We start from the raw sequence: 21,278 nt of genomic DNA on the forward strand, positions 1-21,278 counted from the left end.
TCAGAAGCTGGAAAATGCCAAAGTGAGCTGTCAGTCACCTGGGCAAGAGATGATGGAGCCTGGAGAGATGTATCATGGTGACAAAGTCAGCAGGACTGGGTGACTGAGTGGGTGCCCATGGAGGATGAGGTGAGTAGACCCAAGGATGACATCCAGATTCCATTCTCCAGCACTGATGGTGGGGCTGCCTCTGCCTCGGGGACCTATGGGAAGCACTGGCCAGGGCAAAGATACTATATTGCACTGTGGGCAAGCTGGGCACATGGTGCTCACAAGATGAGAGGGTTTGGCTCAGGAGCAGTTCTGGGCTCAACTTAGAGGTACAGCTATTGGTTGTCAGCTTGGTAATAATCTCTAAAACCAGAGAACAGTGGGGTTCACCTAGGAGAGTGTGGGTGGGAGCCTGCAAATGAACAGCCATGGGCTTCATCTGTCTCACACAAGTTTAGTTAGGCCTGCATAGCGTTTTAAAAATCTTTGAGCCAAATTTTAAGAATCAAGCACACTCACTTAAAAATGTAAATCTCTGGCTTCTCTTGGAAAATCAAAAGATCTGGCAACATTATCCTGAGAGCAATCATTGCTGAGAAGTAGCTAAGAAGTGATTTCTCCCTCAGACAGGGCATGTGCTAGCCCAATCACCACAGTCCCCAACCCTCCCTATTGTCTTGCAGAACCTGGAAGCTAAGTAGTTCTGTTGTGGGTTATCATTGCACTTGCAGTGATTTTCATGTCCCACACCTCTATCAAATAAAGGGTAGCCTCAGAGTCATAACTGAGTATCTCAAGCATAACAGGAGAACCTATATCATTGCAGATGCCAAGACAATTCCTTTGCCTTTAATATGCAAAACGAGGCCACACCCTCTTCTCTCATTCACAAGGGCTTGCTGGCAATGGTTAGAGAACTCTAGAAAAAGAAAAGAGGAACACATAGGAGAGAGGGATCAGAGGGGAAGTAGCCAGGGAAGACTTTTAAGGAGAGTGTGATCAGCAACATCTAATGCTGATAGGAAGTTGAGTCACATAGGCATGAAGGGTTTGTGACATACAAGTGCACACAAAGCTATACGTGCATCCACACCCAAAGAAGAGTACACATGCACACAGATGTATGTGTGCAGGTCCACCTACACTCATGTGTACATGCCTCTGCACACACTGAGACGCGTGTGCATGCACAGAGAAGAATGTAATAAAGGTGTGTGCGCATGAGACCGTGCATGTGAATACACATGTGCAGGCAGGAGGACACATGCACTCAGGCACAAAGGTGTCTGCACAGACATAGGCACATGTGTGTTCACAGAGCCACCTGGATCTGTGCACACTCCTAGAAATACATGCTCACACCTAATGAAGCCCTGCCAGTTCCAAACCAGCAACTCGTAACTAAATAAATATGATAAACAACTCCCTCCAGATGGCTCCACACGCACACCCACTCCTCCTGCTCGGAGGGATGGCACATTCTATGCCAATAAATCCTCCGGTTTGAAAACATTTGCCTTCTTAATTGGCCTGTTTATGGGTAAAATATGTTTCCGCGTAGTGCTCTGCCAGAAAGGGATTCCAAGACGCCCACCCACCCAGGGTTCATCTCAGAGACAGGACCAGGGTGCCGGGGAGGTCCAGCTTGACCCACTCACAGGGATAAGACCCAAAGGGGGAGAGCATCTCGCCACTGCCAGGGCAGCTCACGCAGTGCCTTTTCCTTCCCTGCCCCCGTTTCTTTCTTTGGATGCACCCTCTGCATACCGCACAGTCTAAGGTCCTCAGAGCAATCCTCTGCTTCTCACTTCCATTTCCCTGGCGGCGTGCCTGCGAGGTGTGATAGCACGACGCCTGTAGTGGGCTGAAGGGTGGTCCCCACAAAAGACACCTCCACATCCAAATCCCCGGGACCTGTGACTATGACCTTATTTGTAAAAAGGGACTTTGAAAATAAAGTTAAATTAAGGATCTTAAGATGATATCATCCTGGATTCCCCAGGTGGGCCCTAAATCTAACGATAAGTGTCCTATAAGAGATAGAAGATGATACGAAGGCGGGGCAGGGAGGAGGCTAGAAGCCAAGGCTTGCTGGCGAAGCAGGCAAGGAAAGGTTCTCCCTCAGAGGCCCTGCCCGCATCTCGATTTAGGGCTTCTGCTCTGTGCCGCGCGAGAATAAACTTCTGTTGTCTGAGGTCACTTCACCTGCGGTCAGCTGCTGCAGCAGCCTCGGAAGCCAGTACACTCCCTCTTTCTCGTGGGGGGACGGCACAGAGCTGGGACTTCAGCTCCCCCTGCTCTTCTCTCTGACGCCTCACAGGTTCCTAAGGAGAGCCACCGCAGAGATGGGTCCACTGAGGCCCAGGAAGGGCAGGGGGTCAACCAGCGGCAAGGACGGGGTCCCAACCCAGGACGCTGACTGTCCTCGCGCCACACCCGCGGCCGTTTCCCCATCAGGAGGAGAGTGGGCAGGACGCGCAGCACGGGCAAGCCCTGAGGTGACGGTGCCCCTCAGGAACCAATCCTGGGATCCACTAGGGACGGAGAGAAAGGAGGCCCCTCGGGGGCTCCGTTTTCCTCCAGTGCGGGCCCAGGGTGGGTGAATCCTGAGGCTCCCTCACAGCGGCTCCCCACGCGGCGCTCGGGACCAGCCACCTCTCCTGCCACGTGCCCCGCCCCACAGAGGAAGGCGGGCACCCGCACCTCTCCTCCCTGCGGAGGTGGGCGGAGGCCAGCGCTGACCGGAGAAGGAGCGTACCTGCCAAAATGGACTCCATGTAGTTAGCCGGCCCGAATTAATAACCAGAGGCCGGCCGCCGCCGCAGGCAGAGGCCTCTCCCGCAGGCCGCGTCTCGTGGGGCTGCCGGCGGCTCAACCAGCTTTATAGGGCAGTTTGAATGTCTTTCGCCCAATGGTCTGAGATCTGCCCATCCAATCAGAACTGCATAGCTTTCCTGACCAATCAGAGCAGCTCCATAATGGCCAATCAGAATGTGTGATTCTGACCCATCAGACTGTTGATCGACCAATCAGACTGCAAATTTGTATTCCTCACATTCACAAAAATGGACCAATCTAGGACCAGGGTGGGAACTTTCTCTACAAAAAGCTGTCTCCCCCTTATCGCAGAGGAACGAACTTTCAGTTTCAACCGCTGCGTTTCCCTGATTTGCAAACTGTTTAACTGAATAAAGCTTCTCCTTCTACTCACCTCAGATTGGGGACTCCTGTTGGCATTAGATTGGTGGCATCAAACTTTTGTTGACACCAGAGAGAGGAAGCCACACACCAGGCCACACAGCTGGTTAGTTCCAGAGTGGGGATTCGAACTCAGATCTTTTGGCTTCAAAGGCCATGCTGCCTCCCAGGTAAGAGCTGTGATGTTTCCCAGGGCCAGGCAATGCAGCCAGGCCACCAGAAGCAGAGTGAGACCCTGGTTTCTCTTTCTCACCCTTAAAGAGCCAGTTTATGACTCAGCGGCCCCAACGTGCCCAGGTTGGAGTAGGTGTACAGTTTGAGTCACCCACTGTGTGACCTTGGCCAAGTCACTCTCCCTCTCTGAACTTCCATTTTCTCATCTGTAAAATGGGAAACATACTAATAGCCACCCCTAAGGGTTATTGTGAAAAATGATGGAAATAAAACCCAGAAAGCCCTTAGCAACACACTGAGCACCCAGTAAGTCTTTAATAAATATTGGCTGGTGTTAAAGTGAACTTAGAGGCCAGTGAGAGGACCGTGGCCATGGTAGGTCACTTTATAACCAAAGTGAGGCCAGGACAACAGCAAAGTGGGCTGAGCCAGGTGGCCCTGCCCCTGTGCTCATTACCATTTCTCCCCAAAAGACACCAAATCCTCTCCTGGTGACTCAGCCCAGGCACTGTTCTGAGAGCTGAGAGGTGGCCAGGAGTGATCTACATGGACAGGGACAGGGAAGCAGACTCACCCCACCTCAGCCAGCCCACCTTTCCTGGAGGTATGCAATAGATACTCAGAATAGGCAGCTTCAGTACCTCTTCTTCCCTCTTCATAGGAACATCATCTGGATTTATAACCAATGTGACAGCTACGAGTTCAGAGCCTGGCTAACATGAACAGAAACCAGATCATCAACATTAGCCAAGAGGGGTTGGCTAAGGTTAAATGTAGGAAGAAAAGGAAAGTGGCAATATTGTTGTCACTAAACCAGGTCCATTGAACCCTCACTGTTCTGCAGAGACACTGACCACATGGGGTCTGGGGTCAGGGCTCTGGTCCCCCACCTCCACTGCAGACCAAGCAGCTACGCAATGGTCTTCCCTGTAAGATCTCATTTGATTAAATTATTCTGTTACCAAAAACAGTTTGAAAACCCCTGTCCTGGTCCAACTATCCTTTTCATCAATTAATTCATTTATTCAACTAGCAAGTGTGAAGCACCTACTAAGTGCAGACACACAGCAGTACTGGGCACAGGAATACAATGGTTGCTGCCAGGAATGCATGGGAAGCAATGACAATATATAGCTGGAGAGCCACGGGTGGGAGAAGCAGGCCAGGCAGAAGAACCTTGTCCTCACTCTTAAAGACAAGAGGCAGCAGGGGAGTGACAACATCTTGCCTAGATATTAAAAGCTGCCTTTGGTAGCTGAGTGGAGAATGATTTGTAGGGGGTCAGGGAGATAGAAGGGAGGCCAGTGAGGAGGCCTTGACAAATGAATGATGCTGGTGGCCTGGACCAGAGCCATGGCAAGCGTCATAGGTGTGAGACCTGTGCAACTTCATAGGGCCCTCACTCAAAAGGGCCCCATACTTGGTTTAATAATCTGTTGTCACTGGCTTAGAATTCTTAATACTTTTTGAACAATGAACCCCATATTTCATTCTGCACTGACTCTGGCAAATTCCATAAAGGGTCCTGACCAAAGCAGAGAAATAATCTTTCTTAAACACTCAAAGTCATAAACAGACCTTTTCCCACTGGTGTGCTAGAACCAGCTTCTACCAGCTCTAAGAGCCAATTGTTCAATTTTGAGGAATTTTGTTGTCATGTTGGTAGCTTGAAATTGGTCATGGTGAAAGTATTTACACTATGGAAATCAGCAAACATTACACTGATCAGGATATTTTTTTAAAAGACATTTCTTCACCAGGGGTTCCCCAGAGTGCTTCCAAGGGCCACCTTGGCAGTGTGCTAAAAATGATAGTTTTGGGGCATTCTTCCCCAGGCCTATTGGGTGACCCTGCAGGGTGTAGAGTGGGGCTCTGGGTGATTCCGAAGCCCCTTGAGGCTGCAGGGCCAGATCAAGAAGGCTGAGGCCCTACTCAGTGGGTCCACAAGCTCCACTGGAAATAGGGGCAGAGGAAACCGGTTTTGTGGAGTTAGAAAAGGAAATCCGTCTGAGGTGTGGGGGTGGCAGGTCACTAAGAGAGCAAAGGGGCAGCAGTTTGGGGTACCGAAGTTCCTGGCCTGGAACCCAGCCCTCCCCTCCCACGTGGAGGCCAAGCCCAAGGGGGAGGTGTTACCTACAGTGCTGCCCTCCTTTGCTGGCAGGGACCTTCAACAGAGAGACCTTCTAGAGGACCAGTGAGCTGCGCACAGCCTCAGGGCTCCTAGCAGAGTGGGCACATGGTAAATAAGGACTATTATTATTACGAATGTTGTTACAATGGCCCCACCTCCTGGCTGGGTTGCCGGCTGTCTCTTCCAGCCTCTCCTCTCACCCTCCGCCCGCTCCCCAGGCTCTGACAGCAGCTGGGGCCACCACACATCCATTCCCCACCACTGTCACATCAGGGTCCCCTGCAGCCTCGCATCAGAGAACCCCAGCAAGGGGGCAGGTGGAGATGGCGGGGAGGCGGGTGTCGATTCACCCTCTCCACACCCCCTCCTCCCGCCCACCCTTCCGGGAGCGCAGACCACCCAGGAAGAGCCCCTCCTCTCCGCGCTGTTGCAGCGAAGCGCAGGGTCTCACTGCCTGGGAGATGGCGCCACCTGCAGACCCCCCTGCGCACTGCGGCGTCAGCCCCTCAAACCCGGGAGGAAGGAGCAGATAGGACCCCGACTCTAGGGGCCTGGGCGGGGCTCCCGCACGGAACCGCAGTCAGCATCACACTGCCCCCCCGCTGCCTTGGGGCGCGGAAGGAGCCCTCCCAAAACGTGTTCGGTAGAACCCACACCCTGACCAAGGAGTTTGGAAAATGCCCCTTGAAGATTGTCCCAGTCATATTTGACCCCAAAGTCTGACTTGAGTTAACCCTTCAGTTCCCTAACAGGAACACAGACCACGGTTAAGTTATTTTTTTCTAGGCCTAAGTTGCCTCATCTGCAGAATGGGGGAGAGGGTATTTCACTAGAAGAGCCTATCTCAAAGCCCAGGGGGGATCCTCAGACTTTAATGAGAAAGAGAATCACCTGGTAGCATGTTTAAAATGCAATTTCCAGGGCCCCACCTCCCAATAAATTCTGATCCATACATTAACCTGCGGGTTGAAGCAGTTTCTGAGAGATTCTGATGCAGATGTTCTGCCAACCCCAGCATGAGAAACACAGAAGGAACTGGACTCAAAAGCAGGAAAAGCAGGCAGGGGCTGCCAGACCATGCCTCAAATGTGGAAGCTGTGACTCTACCCAGAGGGCAGTAAGAGCCACAGGAGCTTTTATTTGTTTGTTTTTATTGATTGATTTTAGAGAGAGATGAAGGGATGTGAAGAGAGAGACACTGATTTCTGTTCCACTGATTTATGCATTCATTGGTTGATTCATGCATATGCCTGACAGGGGATTGAACTTACAACCTTTGTGTATTGGGACAACACTCTAACCAACTGAGCTACTGGGCTAGGGCATGGAGCTTTTAGATGGGGAGTGACAGCTCTTTAGAAAGATCACTCTGGCACTGGCTACTACGAAGAAAGGGTTGGTGGGGGTTGGATGAGGTGACTGGCAGAGATCAGGGAGGTAACTGCTTAAGTCACCCAGATGAGTCAGTGGTGTCCTGGACCAGGTGGTGACAGTGGAGGAGGGGACGTATTTCAGAGATAAATTCTTTAAATCCTTTGGAATATGAGAATACATTAGAATTTGATTATGTTTATTGCTTATCCCAGCCTTTTAAAACCTCAAGGGATTATGTATTATGTACATAATATAATGGTACAGTGGTATATACTTATTGAGTACAGGCCAAATCACTTTTACAGTCCTGCGTTCAGACTACATTGAGGCCCTCACACTGTGAGGAAGCTCAATCCATATGGAGAGGCCACATTCTCCTGCTGACAGCCCAGGGGAGGTCCTAGCTTACTACCAGCATCAATAGTCCCACGCACCAGAGGACTGAAGAGGTCTCCTGGTTATTCCAGCTGAAGTCATCACTAGCCTTCAGGTCTTTGTGGGTGAGACCCCAGTTATCACCGAACAGAGATAAGTTGTCCCCACTGGGCCTTTTTACTCTTAGCAAAAAGATTTCCAAAAGAGTTGGCCTCCCTCTTTGGACCCTAGTATTAGGTCACATTCACATTCAGTTGGCACCTTTTAAGGGAAAAAAGGAAGAGTCTCTGCCCCTCCCAAACCACCATGGCAGGGAAGGTCTTCCAGGGCTGAATCTTTTTTTTTTTAATGTTTTTTATTTTTACAGAGAGAGAGAGAGGGAGAGAGAAACATGGATGAGAAACATCCATCAGCTGCTTCCTGCATGCCCCCCACTGGGGATTGAGCCCCACAACTGGGGCATGTGCCCTGACCTGGAATCCAATTTTTAGTGCATGGGATGATGGTCAACCAATCAAGTCACACTGGCCAGGGCAAAGGCTGGATTTTTGTGGATCAGCTGCTCATAGCTCTGTGACCTTGGGCAAGTCACTTTATCCTTCTGAGCCTGTTTTTTCAGCTGTAAAATTGGGCAATGAGTGGTCCTGCCCTAAAAACAGTTCTTTTATGGATTAAATAAAATGAAGCAGACTAAGTGCCGTTTTAATAAATGCTCCCTTACCGTTTGCCATTCTTTTGGGACTATTGTTCTTGTTGAAAACCAAAAGATCCAGACAAGTAATGTCACTGTGAGCAGAACATTTCTGCTTCAGTTTGTGTCACCTTGTGGGAATTTGGGCCCAGTTTAGCCACAGCCTCATAGAAATCTAGCTTGGGACTGGCACAGAGTCTGGGCTGCAGGACCCAAAGGTCTGTGCTTCTATCCCAGCTCCACCTGTCTCCTCTGAGTAAGGCCAGGATGCAGCTCAGCAGGAAGGAAGGAAGCTATTTCTGCAGGGTGGGTACCCAGTGTAGATAAAGACCTAGCCAGGAAAACAGGGAAGTTTTCATGTCTTAGCTCTGCCAGTACTTGCTATAGGATTTGAAGCACCTTGGTACTTCAGTTTCCCCATCTATAATTCATTTCATAAATACTTACCAAAAGTCGACTGACTCTATCATTGTCCAGCTCAAGCCCACAAGGATGCCCAGGCCTTTGCACATGCTGTTAAAAACTATCCTCCCAGCCCTGGCCTGTATGGCTCAGGGGTTGGAGCATCGTCCCGCACACCGAAGGGTCAGTGGTTGGATTGCCAGTCAAGGGCACTTACCTGGGTTGCAGGTTCGATCCCCAGCCCTGGTCAGGGCGCGTGCAGGAGGCAACCAATCGATGTCTCTCACACTGATGTTTCTCCCTCTTCCCTCTCCCTTCCATTCTCTAAAAATCAATAGAAAAAATATCCTCAGGTGAGGATTAACAATAAAAAAACTACACTGTCTTTCCCCTTCCTGAGTCCTTAGTGCCTCTCAATCTTGGATGAGACAGTGCTTCCTTCCACAAGCCCTTCTGGGTCAGTCACCCTCTTCTCAATGGATTTTACTACCTTGATTACCTGGTGTGTGGCAGCAATGGTGATGAAGGGGAGGATGACCATGGCCTAATTTTCCCACCAAACCATGAGCTTTGTGAGAGCTGGCACAAAGGTGTCCAAAATACGGTTGTTGAGTAAATCGCCTTCATGAGACAAGAAATTCATTCGCTTGTTCTGTCACTTACTAGCAGTGGAACCCAAAGCTTCTCTAAGCTCTGGTTTTCCCATCTAACAAGTGGGGCCCATATCTGTTTCCGCCCTCTATCTCAGAACTTTCTAAACCCTGCTGGGTGCTCTACAGGCGTGACCTTATAGCTATACGAGGCAGCACAGGGGAATAAATAGTGTCCCCCTAAACTCATGTTCACTTGCAATCTCAAAATGTGACTGTATTTGGAAGTAGGGTCTTTGCACATGTAATTAAGTTGAGGATCAAGATGAGAGCATATTAATTTAGGGTGGGCCCTAACAATGACAAGTGTCCATGTAAGAGACAGAAAAGGGGGTCTGGCAGTTCCCGTCATCCACACCTGGTTGAGAAGCCCCTGAGGCAGCTGATGAAAAGAGCTTGATGTCCATTCTACCTCCCACACCAATGATGCCCAGGGACTTCCACCAGCTGAGAAGGTGGAAGCTGGCAGCAAGCATTGCCAGTAGATTGTTCTTGAGGTAGAAAGAAAACTTCTGACAATAGCCAACCTCATAAAATTTCAAGCCACTGGTCAAGTCGTAATTCTATGCATGGCAGCCCTGGAAAGAGAAGCAATGAAGGGTAAACACAGCTTCACAGACAGGTCCCACCCCCTTGTTTCACAGATGGGAAAATGAGATTCAAGGCAGGGGCAAACTTGTCCCAGGGCACCCAGTGAGCAATGGTAGTGTTTACTTGTGAACTCAGGTGGGCTTCCTCTCAGTTCTGCCAATCTGTGTGCAGAATTAAGGATGACTGCACAGACCCACTTTTATGAGGGAGAGGGTCCAGAGCATTCATAAGATTCTCACGGGGATATGAGACTAAAGAAGAGAGTGGAAGAGTCCAGGCCAAAGTCACATGGCAAGTCACAGTAGACCTGAGACTACCAGCTGTGTCCTAGATTCTCAGTCATTGCCCTACACTTGCTCCTCATTGGAAAGGCCATTTTCTTCAATGCACCTGATTGAAGGGCTAGACAGTAGGAACACCATGGTTTCCAACAGGTGGAGAATCTGTTGTCCTGCTGGCACTGCCCACAGACACTGATGAGAAGAACTAGGGAAGACCCTGGAGCTACAAAGAATCAACTCACTCTTAAACTGTTCCCAAAAGGACCCCAAGCAAGGTGAAGGCGACAGGTACATGGCTTTCAGGGCCTAAACACATTTCTGGTAAGTCATGCTCTGCTCTTTGGTTCAAATTGTTGATTTACGTCATGCTCAAGTTTCCCATGTTTCCACAGGCTCCACTGGACCACACTGACCTGGAAGGGGTCAACTCCCAAAGCAAATGAGAGACTGATTGAACACAACAGCAAAGTATGAAAATTAATTGAGATATTTAATAGACAGTGCAAACCATAATTTTATCTGAATATAAATGTATGCACATGTTTCCAATGAGTTATCTATCAGTTATCACAAACAGCAACAAGGACCTTAGAGCTATGTTAGAAAAACATATAGCTGGAATTTAACTCTAACAATCTCGCTTGTTCTCAAGAGAATATCATCCATTTCAAATCAGTGTCACAAACTCCAAAAGACCAGGGGAGTGGAAGTGAGGAGTGGGCTAGAATAGGAAACACAGGGGTCAGTACACAGGTGATGGACAGAAATACAGCTCTCAAGGAAACCAAAATCAGATGCATTATTACAGCTAAGGACAAGGAAAAGCCTATGGCTTTTAAAAAACGACTTTTCTGCCAGTACCATACAAGTCTTACAAAGAGATGTGTGACAAGTCAACTGACTTAAAAGGACAGAGGCTACATTTTCAGATCATTTCAACTGCAAACGGTCGACCCTTTCCATTGAGGTTCAGCAGTGGAGTTAGCGTAGTCCAGAAGCTCAATGTTGGATTTGCAAATACAGTTTATTTTACAGAAATTCAACATTATAAACAGCAGGCACCTCCCACCCCACCCACCCGCCCCTACCACCCGCCCATCCCGCTGGGTGCAGACCATGCTATGCAGAGTGAGCAGTGATGCAGCCCTACTGCTCTGGAGGGAGATTTGAGAGCGATGGAACCTGCCTGCACCACGTCTTGCTTGCCCTGCACACGCACACGCCTGGCCATTTGCAGGCCACCAGAGTCTGTCTGGGCCCAGCTCGAAACGGACCAGTTAATTAAAGGTCCCAGCCCACTTCTCCAATTCCTTCATGTCCTCGTCTTCCTCTTCCTTCTTCTTGGCTGTGTGATAAGAAAAAGGTAATTTACAAGGGCCGGTTGCAGTCCTCTCAACACATTCTGGCTGGGTGCCAGGGCCGTCCTACATGGCATCTGCAAAAGCGGCCCTGCCCTTGCAGCCACCTCAGCTCCAGGCTATCAGCAGACTGCTTCTCTGTGCCTAAAAGCTGCAACATAAAACTCCAGATAACCAGGCACACTTTCCCCAGAACCTCCCCTCCACCAGCACCGGGCCAGACAAAACAAGGATTCTACACTGAGACTCAGGATTCGGGCGAGGCCTCAGTCCCAGGGCATCCAAGGTGGGGGAGAGAAGGAAAAATACCAGAAGAAATCAAATCCTCGCTACCCTCCTTCCCCCGCAAGGGACTTGACCCGCCTCTCCATAGCCGCAGGCAACTTGCTGGACATTCGGACTTCCTTTGCCCCTATCCCGGCCACCTGAGCAGCTGACTCAACTGGAGGGGCCCTCTCTCCTTGAAACTGGAAGGGTGAGGTGAGTACCCGCTCCTCTGGTGCTCTCTATCAGATCAAACTGCTTCCCCTTTTCCAGTTTTGTGTGGAATGCTTCCACCCAAGCGTAAAATAATGGGGGAGGGGAGGAGGAGGAGCAGGCAGAAGGAAATGAAGGTTTTATAGAACCAGGTCTTTTAAAAAGCCAAGCTGTTTCCTTCCCACGGTGACTGCCTCCGCGCCCCAGGCTTTTACAGGTGTGCACAGCACAGGATTCTAGACAGGGAACAAGAGCTATCCTAGAATTAAACTCTCACACCTTCTCCCAGCGCCTTGGTTGATGACAGAGGGAAAATCATTCCGGAGTACGGATTCTCAACTAGGGGTGACCCCCTACCCCCCCCCATCCCCAAAGGGACATCTGGCAATGTCTGGAGATATTTTTGGCTGTCACAACTTAGGAAGGGGGTACTGCTGGCATCTAGTGGATAGAGAGGCCAGGGGTACTGTTCAATATTCACAGTGCGCAAGACAGGCCTCCTACCCATGCCCAGCCCAAAGGACGATCTATGTTAACAGTGCCGCGGTTAAGAAACCCTGATCTAGAGAGAACCTAGGAAAAGGCAGGTGACACTGTCTCTGGGGCCATCACAACAGATTCCACCTGGTTCTCAACCCTGGGCAACTCCAGACCCAAAGTGAGGCCAACTGACCATGAGAGCACCCACCACGTGGCATCATGGGTGTGTCAGGACTCTGGATAAGAAATACTCACTGGGTTTTGATGGTAGAGCTATAGAGGGAACATTCGGTAGAGGGACTGTTTCAGGTCCACTGATTTCCAGCAAATTCTTGTCTAGTTCCTCCTGTTCTAGCTCTTCTAATTCTGCCATGAGCTCATCCTGGTAAAAAGAAACACAAGAATGAGAGAGATACCCCTGGGAATCCCAGCCCCCACCTCTTGCCTGATGGCTGACAAGACACATACCCCTTCTGAGATCAGAGGGGAGGTGAACTCCAGGTCCACACACTGTGACTCAAATATCCCAAACTCACTTCTACTTGTAAATATAGCATACAATCGAACAATACTGATGCCTGTGTCCTGTACTGGGCTATGCACATCTTGAGAAAACAGATTATATCTTCTCATCCTACTTCTTTATCTCAGAACTGGACAGACCAAGTGAATGTGCAGGAATATTTGCTGAATTGAAATTAACTTGACTAGTCCATCAAACTCCAGTCGGAAAACATGAAAATCCATTCTGGCAGCCAAGGGTAGGAACCACAGGCTGCTTTATCAGCTACACCGTGGGAATCAGACAGCACAAAGAATCAGGTTCAGTGGAGAGGGCCTGACCTCAGTGGACTCAAATCTAAGGCAGAATGGAGTGCCTTCAACAGGGTCTATTACTGTATTTTAAAAACCTGAGAGACTCAAAGCCCTACTTGCTACAGTAGAAATTGGTAGGTGGCCAAGTTCCAGATGGATTCCCTCAAGAGTCAGATGTGCAGGGTAACTACTTGTTGAAACCAATTATTGACCTAAAGCCTGCTCTGGGGTTCCAGCAAAGGTTCCTTTACTTCACCCTAACCTTCTACCGCAAACAGTAAAAGCATCCCTCAAATTAGAGAGTTAGGGAGGGTTAATACCATGCCCTGTTTGTACCAATCTCTGGAGGGATGAGAACTGGTGATTTCCATGCCCAGCTGGCATAGGTCAGCAGTTGAGCATCGACCTATGATCCAGGAGATGTTGGTTTGATTCCCGGTCAGGGCACATGCCCAGGTTGTGGGCTCGATTCCCAGTAGAGGGTGTGCAGGAGGCAGCCGATCAATGACTCTCTCATCATTGAAGTTTCTGTCTCTCTCTCTCCCTCCCTCTCCCTTCCTCTCTCTGAAAACAGTAAAGGCATATTAAAAAAAAAAGAACTGGTGATTTCCAAACCACATACTGCCTGCCAGAGTCTTCAACAGGATATCAAAGGGTAGCTGGTATCATTTGTGAAGCTTGTATGACCTGCATGAAAACACTCACTTCATCAAACTCTTCTCCAAACCCTACAGGTTTTGAAATAGCTGTTGAAATCTCTTCTGCAAGTTCTTGCTGGTCAGCAATGTCCTGCATTAACTCGTCAACTTTATCAATGTCCCTGTAAATGAAATGGACAGATGTCATATCAACGATCAATCTATGTAGAGAGTCTGTGAGGCAGGAGCAGAAACCCTGCTCCACACAATCTGCTTCCCAGATCCACCCCCTACAATTACTCCCTGTGAGGAATTACGTTTTTGTCTTTATTATCTTCCTCTTACCCTTTGAAATACAGAACCACAGAATCAGAGGATGGAAGTATCCTTAGATACCAACCTAATCCAACACTCTAAGGAAATAAGGCTTAGCAAACTTAGGGATGACAGTCATGGTCTCTCATGTAAGCTAGTAAACATGTCACATGAAACCACAGGACTTTAAACTCCTGGGCCAATAGCTCTTCCTCAAGCTCAAGGGAAACTCTGTACAGGGGGAATAAGCTCTTTGTGTTACAGTGGAAACAAATCATAAAATGTAGCTGTGCCACTGACAGGTCCTTCCCATCTACTCAAATCCACTTGTGGTTCCTCTATCAGACCCCAAAGAAAAGGTAAACATGCAGAATTATTTTCTATACCCTGTCAATCTCAATCATAAACATAATTAACATAATATGTACACATATACTTCAAAGTGTGCACAGTATTTATTGAGATGTGCTCTGTACTAGGCTTTCTGGAGTACACAGAAACAAAGCAGACATGGACCACACACTTAGGAAGCTCAGTCCAATGAACATGCACCTTCAGACAACACCTCACTTATTTGAACGCTACTTTTTCCGCAATCCCACATTTCTAGAGCAAAGAGCAAACTTTTCCTATAAAGGGCCAAATAGTAAATTAGAATTTGTGGGTCATTTGATCTCTGTGGCAAATACTCAACCCTACTATGTGGCACAAAAAACAGCTATAAACAATATGTAAATTAATGGGTACAACTGTGTTTCAATAAAGCTTTATTTACAAAAATAGGTGACAGGCCCATAAGCTGCATTTTGCCAATCCCTATTCCACAGCATGGTTGGGTACTTAAAAAGGAGCAAGAAGGGGCTCTAAGCACCCCCATATATATGATGCCAAGTCCAAACACTAAAACAAATACAGAATTTTGTTCATGGGAGAGGTCCTCATTTGAAATCTATTGTTATCCTGGCCTTTAATTACAATTGTAACAAGTGTGATTACCTAGTTTCTTAGGCCACCATATAAGAGGAGTAGCCACATAAAGGAGGGGCTGCTAAAGTCAAGAACACTATCAATATGACAGCCAAAAGCCCAAGGGCAAGGGGGAGGCAGAAACTTCCACCAGAAGCATTCATAAGAATATAGAGATCCAAAGCCCTCAGATGTACCACTTTTCAGGGCCCCAGATAGCATCAGGAAAAAGTCACAGGTATTGGTTCTAATCCCAGTTCTATTTAAGCTCATATAACCCAGGGCAAGTCTCTGGGAACATGGCTTCCCCACCTTGATAATCAGAGGCCTGGGTGAGAGGACCTCCTAAGGACCTTCCCAGCTTGAAACTCTGCTCATCACAGTAACTCTGAATCTCACTCCATGAGATGTGCTTCCAAAGGCAGCAAGATACATAATTTGTTTTAGAAGGAGTTCCAAAAAGAATGTAAATTAAAACAAACTCAGATGCTTGGGTGGGTAAAGGGATTTCCCAAGGCCATGGCGTGAGCTCCAAGCATTCCAGGGCAAGCACTGCCCTGCCACATGGGTGCCCCCCCTCCACCAGCGGGTGGCCACATACATGTTGTCGTGGGCAGCTTTCATAGCCTTGGCGGCATAGCCCATGTTCTTGAGCACCTCAGTGTTGGTGTTGGCATTCTCTAGGGCCTCTCGCTGGAATTCGATGGTTGATAGCGTGCCGTCAATCTGTGCCAGTTGCTTTTCATACCTCTTCTTGCGCTTCAGTGCCTGGAGGGCCGCTGCATGGGGAGAAAACAGGGTTTCAGAGAGGTAATGTCCTGGGGTTCACTTGAGTCTTTCCTCTAATTTAAAAAAATATATGTTTTATTGATTTTAGAGAGAAGAGGAAGAGAGAAACATCGATAAGAAGGAAACATCAATCAGCAGCTGCCTCCTGCATTCCCCTTCAGGGGACTGAGCCAGCTACCAGGGCATGTACCCTGACTGGGAATCAAACCAGCAACCTCTTGGTACAGGAACCACGCTCAACCAACTGAGCCACACTGGTCAGGACTCTTCTCTAATTTTAATGGATGCACCTCAGTTGTTGCTTCACTATAACACAAAGAACACATTCAGTTTTCTGAGAAAACTATAGAAAATTCACAAGCAAATAAGCACATAAGCAAAAGCTCACATTCTCTGGTAGACACACATACACACATACACACACAAAAATCAAAGCATAAAGAGGAATTCAGAGAAAGAATGTGCTTTGAGGTCAAACTATGTTAGGTTCAAAACCCAGCTCATAGACTTTGGTGAGCAGCTTAGCTTCCCCAATAGGTTCACTGTGAGAAGTAAATGAGAGAATATATGTAAACACCTACCATAACATTAAACAGTAGACACCCAAAAAACAGCAGCTCTAATTATGATAAAGCAATTTTAAGGTAACACTTTATGTCAACTAAATTATAAAAATAATAAATGATGACTATACCCAGTAATGGATCACTTGGGGTAAAAACGCTATTTCACTGTACATAGCTGACAACTGTAAATTGTTATAATGCTTCTGAAAAGTAACATGGCAACATACAGCACCAGGCATAATGACGTTTCTGCTCTCTGACCCAGTAATTTCCTTCTGTAAATGTATTCAACAAAAGTAGAAAGTCCCATGACTGAAGATGGTTACTATAGCATTCTCTATCATAGAAAACACAACAGAATAAAGACAGAACTCCCTGCCAGGGACAAATCTAGAGTGTGACCATTTGGTCATGTCAATGTCATCACCTATCTTGGTTCTGGCATGTTAACGCTATAGAGGTCATTTTGTTTTAAGGCCCAATGTTTTACATAAATATGTGCTGGCTCTTAGTGTCTTGCCTTGTACTTCTCCAAATTCCTGATGGCTAATTTAAAAAAGTACTAGATTTTCATCACAAGGAAAAAATTAATAACTATGTGAGGTGATGGGTGTTAACTAAACTTATTGTAGAAATCATGTTGTAGTACTATATATGTATATCAAATCAATATGTTATACAGCTAAGACAAACAATATTATGTCAATTATATCTCAATAAAACAGGTGGAGATGGGGAAAAATAACCCAAGTACTGAGTTAACAAGGCGTTCATCTAAACCAAATGTTCAAAAAAAGGGCATACAAAGAGTTCCCTTTTCTGCCAAAGAACCTCAGTGTCATTCATAAACACAATGGCTTTACTGAAATCTAACCCAGATCAATAGAAGTTTAAAAGGCTGCTTTTAGATGGAAAAAAATAGTCTTTGGCATCTCCATATTTAATTATGCCTCTGCTGGTTTCAAGAGAGTAATTACAGCAGCAATTATAGAATCTAATAACCAGCTTTATTGGCTCTGAAAGCTGAAGCAAAAACAACTCCAACCATGTTGAAATAAACATTGGTCTCGAGACAGTTGCTTCATTTGCTTCATTAGACACTCTGAACAGCTACTTGAAGGAAAAATACAGAAGACATACCTTAAAAAGCAGAGAGAGCAGTGGAAAAGACATTCACCCAGGACCAGAAACTCCTTCTGTGAGACATGTTAGTGACTGTACATAAACCATTTTCAGAGAACACATCAGTTTAATACAACTAGGCAGGACGTTCCTTTCTTCTAGGCAAAGACAGACTTGACTTCTCTTTGAAGAGTTTCTGAGGAGTGCAAGTTTGCTTGTCTGACCTGGGGCATTCAGTATAGGGCCATTAGCCCAGGGCATCTCAAAAGATGCTAAGAAGTCATAACCGTACACTCATTACTTGTATACAGAGAGACTGGGCATGGGCGGGAAGGTCCAGTAATACCATACCCTCTTACTAACTGAATGACGGTGTCTACAGTTCTTTCAAAGACCCAAGGTTTTACATCTGAATTCATCTAGCAAAAAGCACAAGGGCTGTGGGGGAAGGAAAAGAGTGCTGCTTCTTTATCACTCTCAGCATGAACTACATAGCAAACAGGAATACACTCCAGAAGACACTTACACACAAGTGCAACATTGAGAATTCTGAAGAACCCTCCACAGCCTGGTCATGGCAGGGCTTCTGGCAGGCAGGGAGTGAGTGAAGCTGAGGGGATAATCATTTAGATCCTCCTTGCTCATCACATTCATAAAGAAACCTTAGATGTTCAGGGTACCCTCGGCTCAGGGTACACAGATGGGGCCAGTTAGCTATAGGGCCTGCTCCTTAGCCATACCAGAAAATCTCATAATTCATGGGTTTGGAGTCGAGTCTTCAGAAGGGTCTTGTCTCAATAGTAGGGAATAGCTAGCCTTACACTAGACAAACACTGCACTGGGCCCACCCAACGAATCTTAAAAATAAAGACAAACTGTTATTGAGGAAATTATTCCCAAACAAAGCTTAGAATACATATAGAAATACATAAATATCCAGTACCCAACAAGGTATAATTTACATCAACAGCCAATCAAAAGTTACCATGCAAAGAGGCGGGTGAATACTATCCAGAATGCAAAGAAAAATCCATCAATCACAAGTCACCCAGAACTAATACAGATGGAAAGTTAGCAAAGACTAATGTTTACATTTATAAACTCAAAGACACAGCAATAGAAACTACCAAAATAAAACACAGAAAAAAGAATTTTTAAAATAAACAGAGGGTCCAATGAACTGTGCAGTAACTCCAAGAAGCCTACATAAGTATAATTGGAGTCCTCAAAGGAAAGAGGTAGATGAAAAAATATTTCAAAAAATAATGGCTGCCAGGCCATAGTGGCTCAGTGGGTTGAGTGTCATCCTGTGCACCACGGGGTTGCAGTTCAATTCCCAGTCTCGGTAGTGCCTGGGTTAGAGGTTAGATCCCCGGTTGGGGTATGTGCAGAGGGCAGCCATTGGATGTTTCTCTCTCACATCAATGTTTCTGTTTCTCCCCTTCCCTCCCTCCCTACCTCTCGTTAAGCATGTCCTCGGGTGAGAATTAAAATAATAACAATAATGATAATAATAATAATAGTAATACTAATACAAATAATGGCTGTTTTTCCAATTTGAGAAAAAGTATAAACCCACAGAACCAAGAAGCTCAATGAACCTTGAGCATAAGAAACATGAAGAAAACTACACCAAAACACATCATAATAAAACTGCTCAAAACCAGTAATAAAATCTTAAGGCCCTGGCCGGGTAGCTCAGTTGGTTAGAGCATCATCCTGATACACCAAGGTTGCAGGTTCAAGCCCCATTCAGGGCACATACAAGAATCAACCAATGAATGCATCAATAAGAGGAATAACAAATGTGTCTCTCCTCCCCCAACCCGGGTCTAAAGTCAATAAATAAAAATTTGGGGAACAAATACCTTAAAAGTAACCAAAGGAAAAAAATACACATTACACACAGAACAACACAGAATAACAGATTTCTCACAGGAAACAATGCTAGTGAGACAGTGGAACACTATTTTTTTAAGTACTGAAAGAAAAAAAGTCAACCTAGAATTCTAAACCTAGTGAAATCTTCTAAAAATAAAAGCAAAATAAAGACAACATAAAGATCTTTTCAACAAGGAAAAGCTGAAAGAATTCATCACCAGCAGACCCACACTACAAAATGTTTTAAAAAGGAAGCCCTTGAGACAGAAGGAAAATGATACCATATGAAAATATAGCTCTACACGGGTATGAAGAGCACCAGGAAGGAGAAATACTTGGGTAAACATATAAAATTTTAAAATTATTTAAATCTTTTTTTTTTTTAACAAAAATAATAATATAGTGTGGGGTTTAGAACATATGTAAAAGTAAAATGTATGACAATAATAGCACATAAGCCAGGAGAGGAGAAATGGGAGTGTACTGTCATAAGGCTCATGTACTATACATGAGGTGATAACAGTATCACTTGAAAGTAGACTGCAATAAGTTAAAGATGGAGGTTACTGCCTGCATTCCCCTCACTGTGACACTACCAGGCACAGTTCTGCCTACCAGGACTCTCCATTCTCAGGAATCTGTACATCTGCAGTAGTAAGAAGAAAAAGATTACCACATTTAAGAAAGCAGTGATATTCAAAAACATGGCTGTGGCCCTGGCCGGTGTTGCTCAGTGGTTAGAGTGTTGGCCTGTGGACTGAAGGGTCATGGGTTTGATTCCTGGTCAAGGGCACATACCTGGGTTGCAGGTTCGATCATCCCCTGCCCTAGTCGGGGTGCATGCGGAGGCAACCAATCAATGTGTCTGTGTCACATCGATGTTTCTCTCTGCCTGCCCCACTTCCACTCTCTCTGAAAATCAATGAAAAAAGTATCAGATGAGTATTAATAAAAAAAAAACAAAACACAAGTGGCTGTGGTCTTCACAGAGGAGGAGCTGGGGCTGCTGGACTCTGCCCAGAGGAAGCTGTGCAGAGACGTTACGCTGGAGAACTTCAGGAACCTGGTCTCAGTGGGGCATCAATCATGCAAACAAGACATGGTCCACTTAGTAAGGGGACATATCCCAGGCAGAAGGAACAGAGAGGCATGAGAGAATGGGAGAGGGAGCAAAGAAAGATAAAAACTCCAGAAAGAAACTCAAGAATAGTTTTGTATGTCTTAATAAGGAACTGTTGGATTTTATCCCTGGATTACAGGGAAGCCACTGAAAGATGGACAGGAACATAATCAGATTTGCATTTCGGAAATATCCTTATGGCTGGTATGAAGAGAAAGGAATGGCAACCACTGTACTAATCCACAGGTTTGGATTTCAAGGGCTTGAACTAAGGCCACAGCAGAGGGTCTAAGCAGGAGAGGATGAACTTGAGATACACCAGGAGGGAAGACTCCACAGGCCTGGAAACCTGTTTGAATGTGCAGGGTAAGGAAATGGAGAGGGAGTCAGAAACAAAGTCCAGGCTCCTGGTAGGAGAACCTGGGTGGCTGAGATGCCATTTCTCTGAGACTAGTGACTTAGAGGAGAGAAGTTGGGTCAGGAAGAGAGAAACCATTCTCACCAGATCTTTCTGTGGTGCTATGGGCTTCAAAATTTAAATTAGTACCTGAAATTTGAACTAACATTCTTTAAATCCATATGATTAAGATAGAAGAGTCTGAATGGGTCAAATCTAAGTAATTCCTTATTAAACTGTAAAGAACACAGGATTCAAAGGTAACCTAATTGCTACCATGGATGCATGTATGTGTCAGGAGAATATATAGGTATGTATTTGTAATTTACAGAGACTATCTCTGGGTCTTATAATTGGTTACTCTGGGAGACACAATGAGTGGCTAGGGCAGGGATGGAACTTTGCAAATTATGTACTGTTAACAATAAATACATCTAATCAAATCAAACAAAAAAGTAACTTAAATAAAACAGCCAATACCTAGATATGAAAAGG

The 21,278-nt window shown here is 46.3% G+C and overlaps 1 protein-coding gene across 1 annotated transcript in view; it reads right to left on the reverse strand.

The window, feature by feature from the left end:
* Window positions 1-10,327: 10,327 nt before the first annotated feature.
* The window catches only part of CHMP4B (charged multivesicular body protein 4B), a 36,298-nt gene continuing 25,347 nt past the window's right edge, over window positions 10,328-21,278 (reverse strand). The window contains exons 2-5 of the mRNA XM_081150034.1: window positions 15,510-15,687; window positions 13,695-13,809; window positions 12,429-12,555; window positions 10,328-11,203 (exon numbers count right to left, since the gene is read on the reverse strand). Coding sequence (XP_081006160.1) covers window positions 11,136-11,203; window positions 12,429-12,555; window positions 13,695-13,809; window positions 15,510-15,687 — 488 coding nt within the window. The 3' untranslated portion in view covers window positions 10,328-11,135. The remainder of the gene's footprint in view (window positions 11,204-12,428; window positions 12,556-13,694; window positions 13,810-15,509; window positions 15,688-21,278) is intronic.

Source organism: Miniopterus schreibersii (genome assembly GCF_964146895.1).
Source record: "Miniopterus schreibersii genome assembly, chromosome: 10".
Classification (NCBI taxonomy): domain Eukaryota; kingdom Metazoa; phylum Chordata; class Mammalia; order Chiroptera; family Miniopteridae; genus Miniopterus; species Miniopterus schreibersii.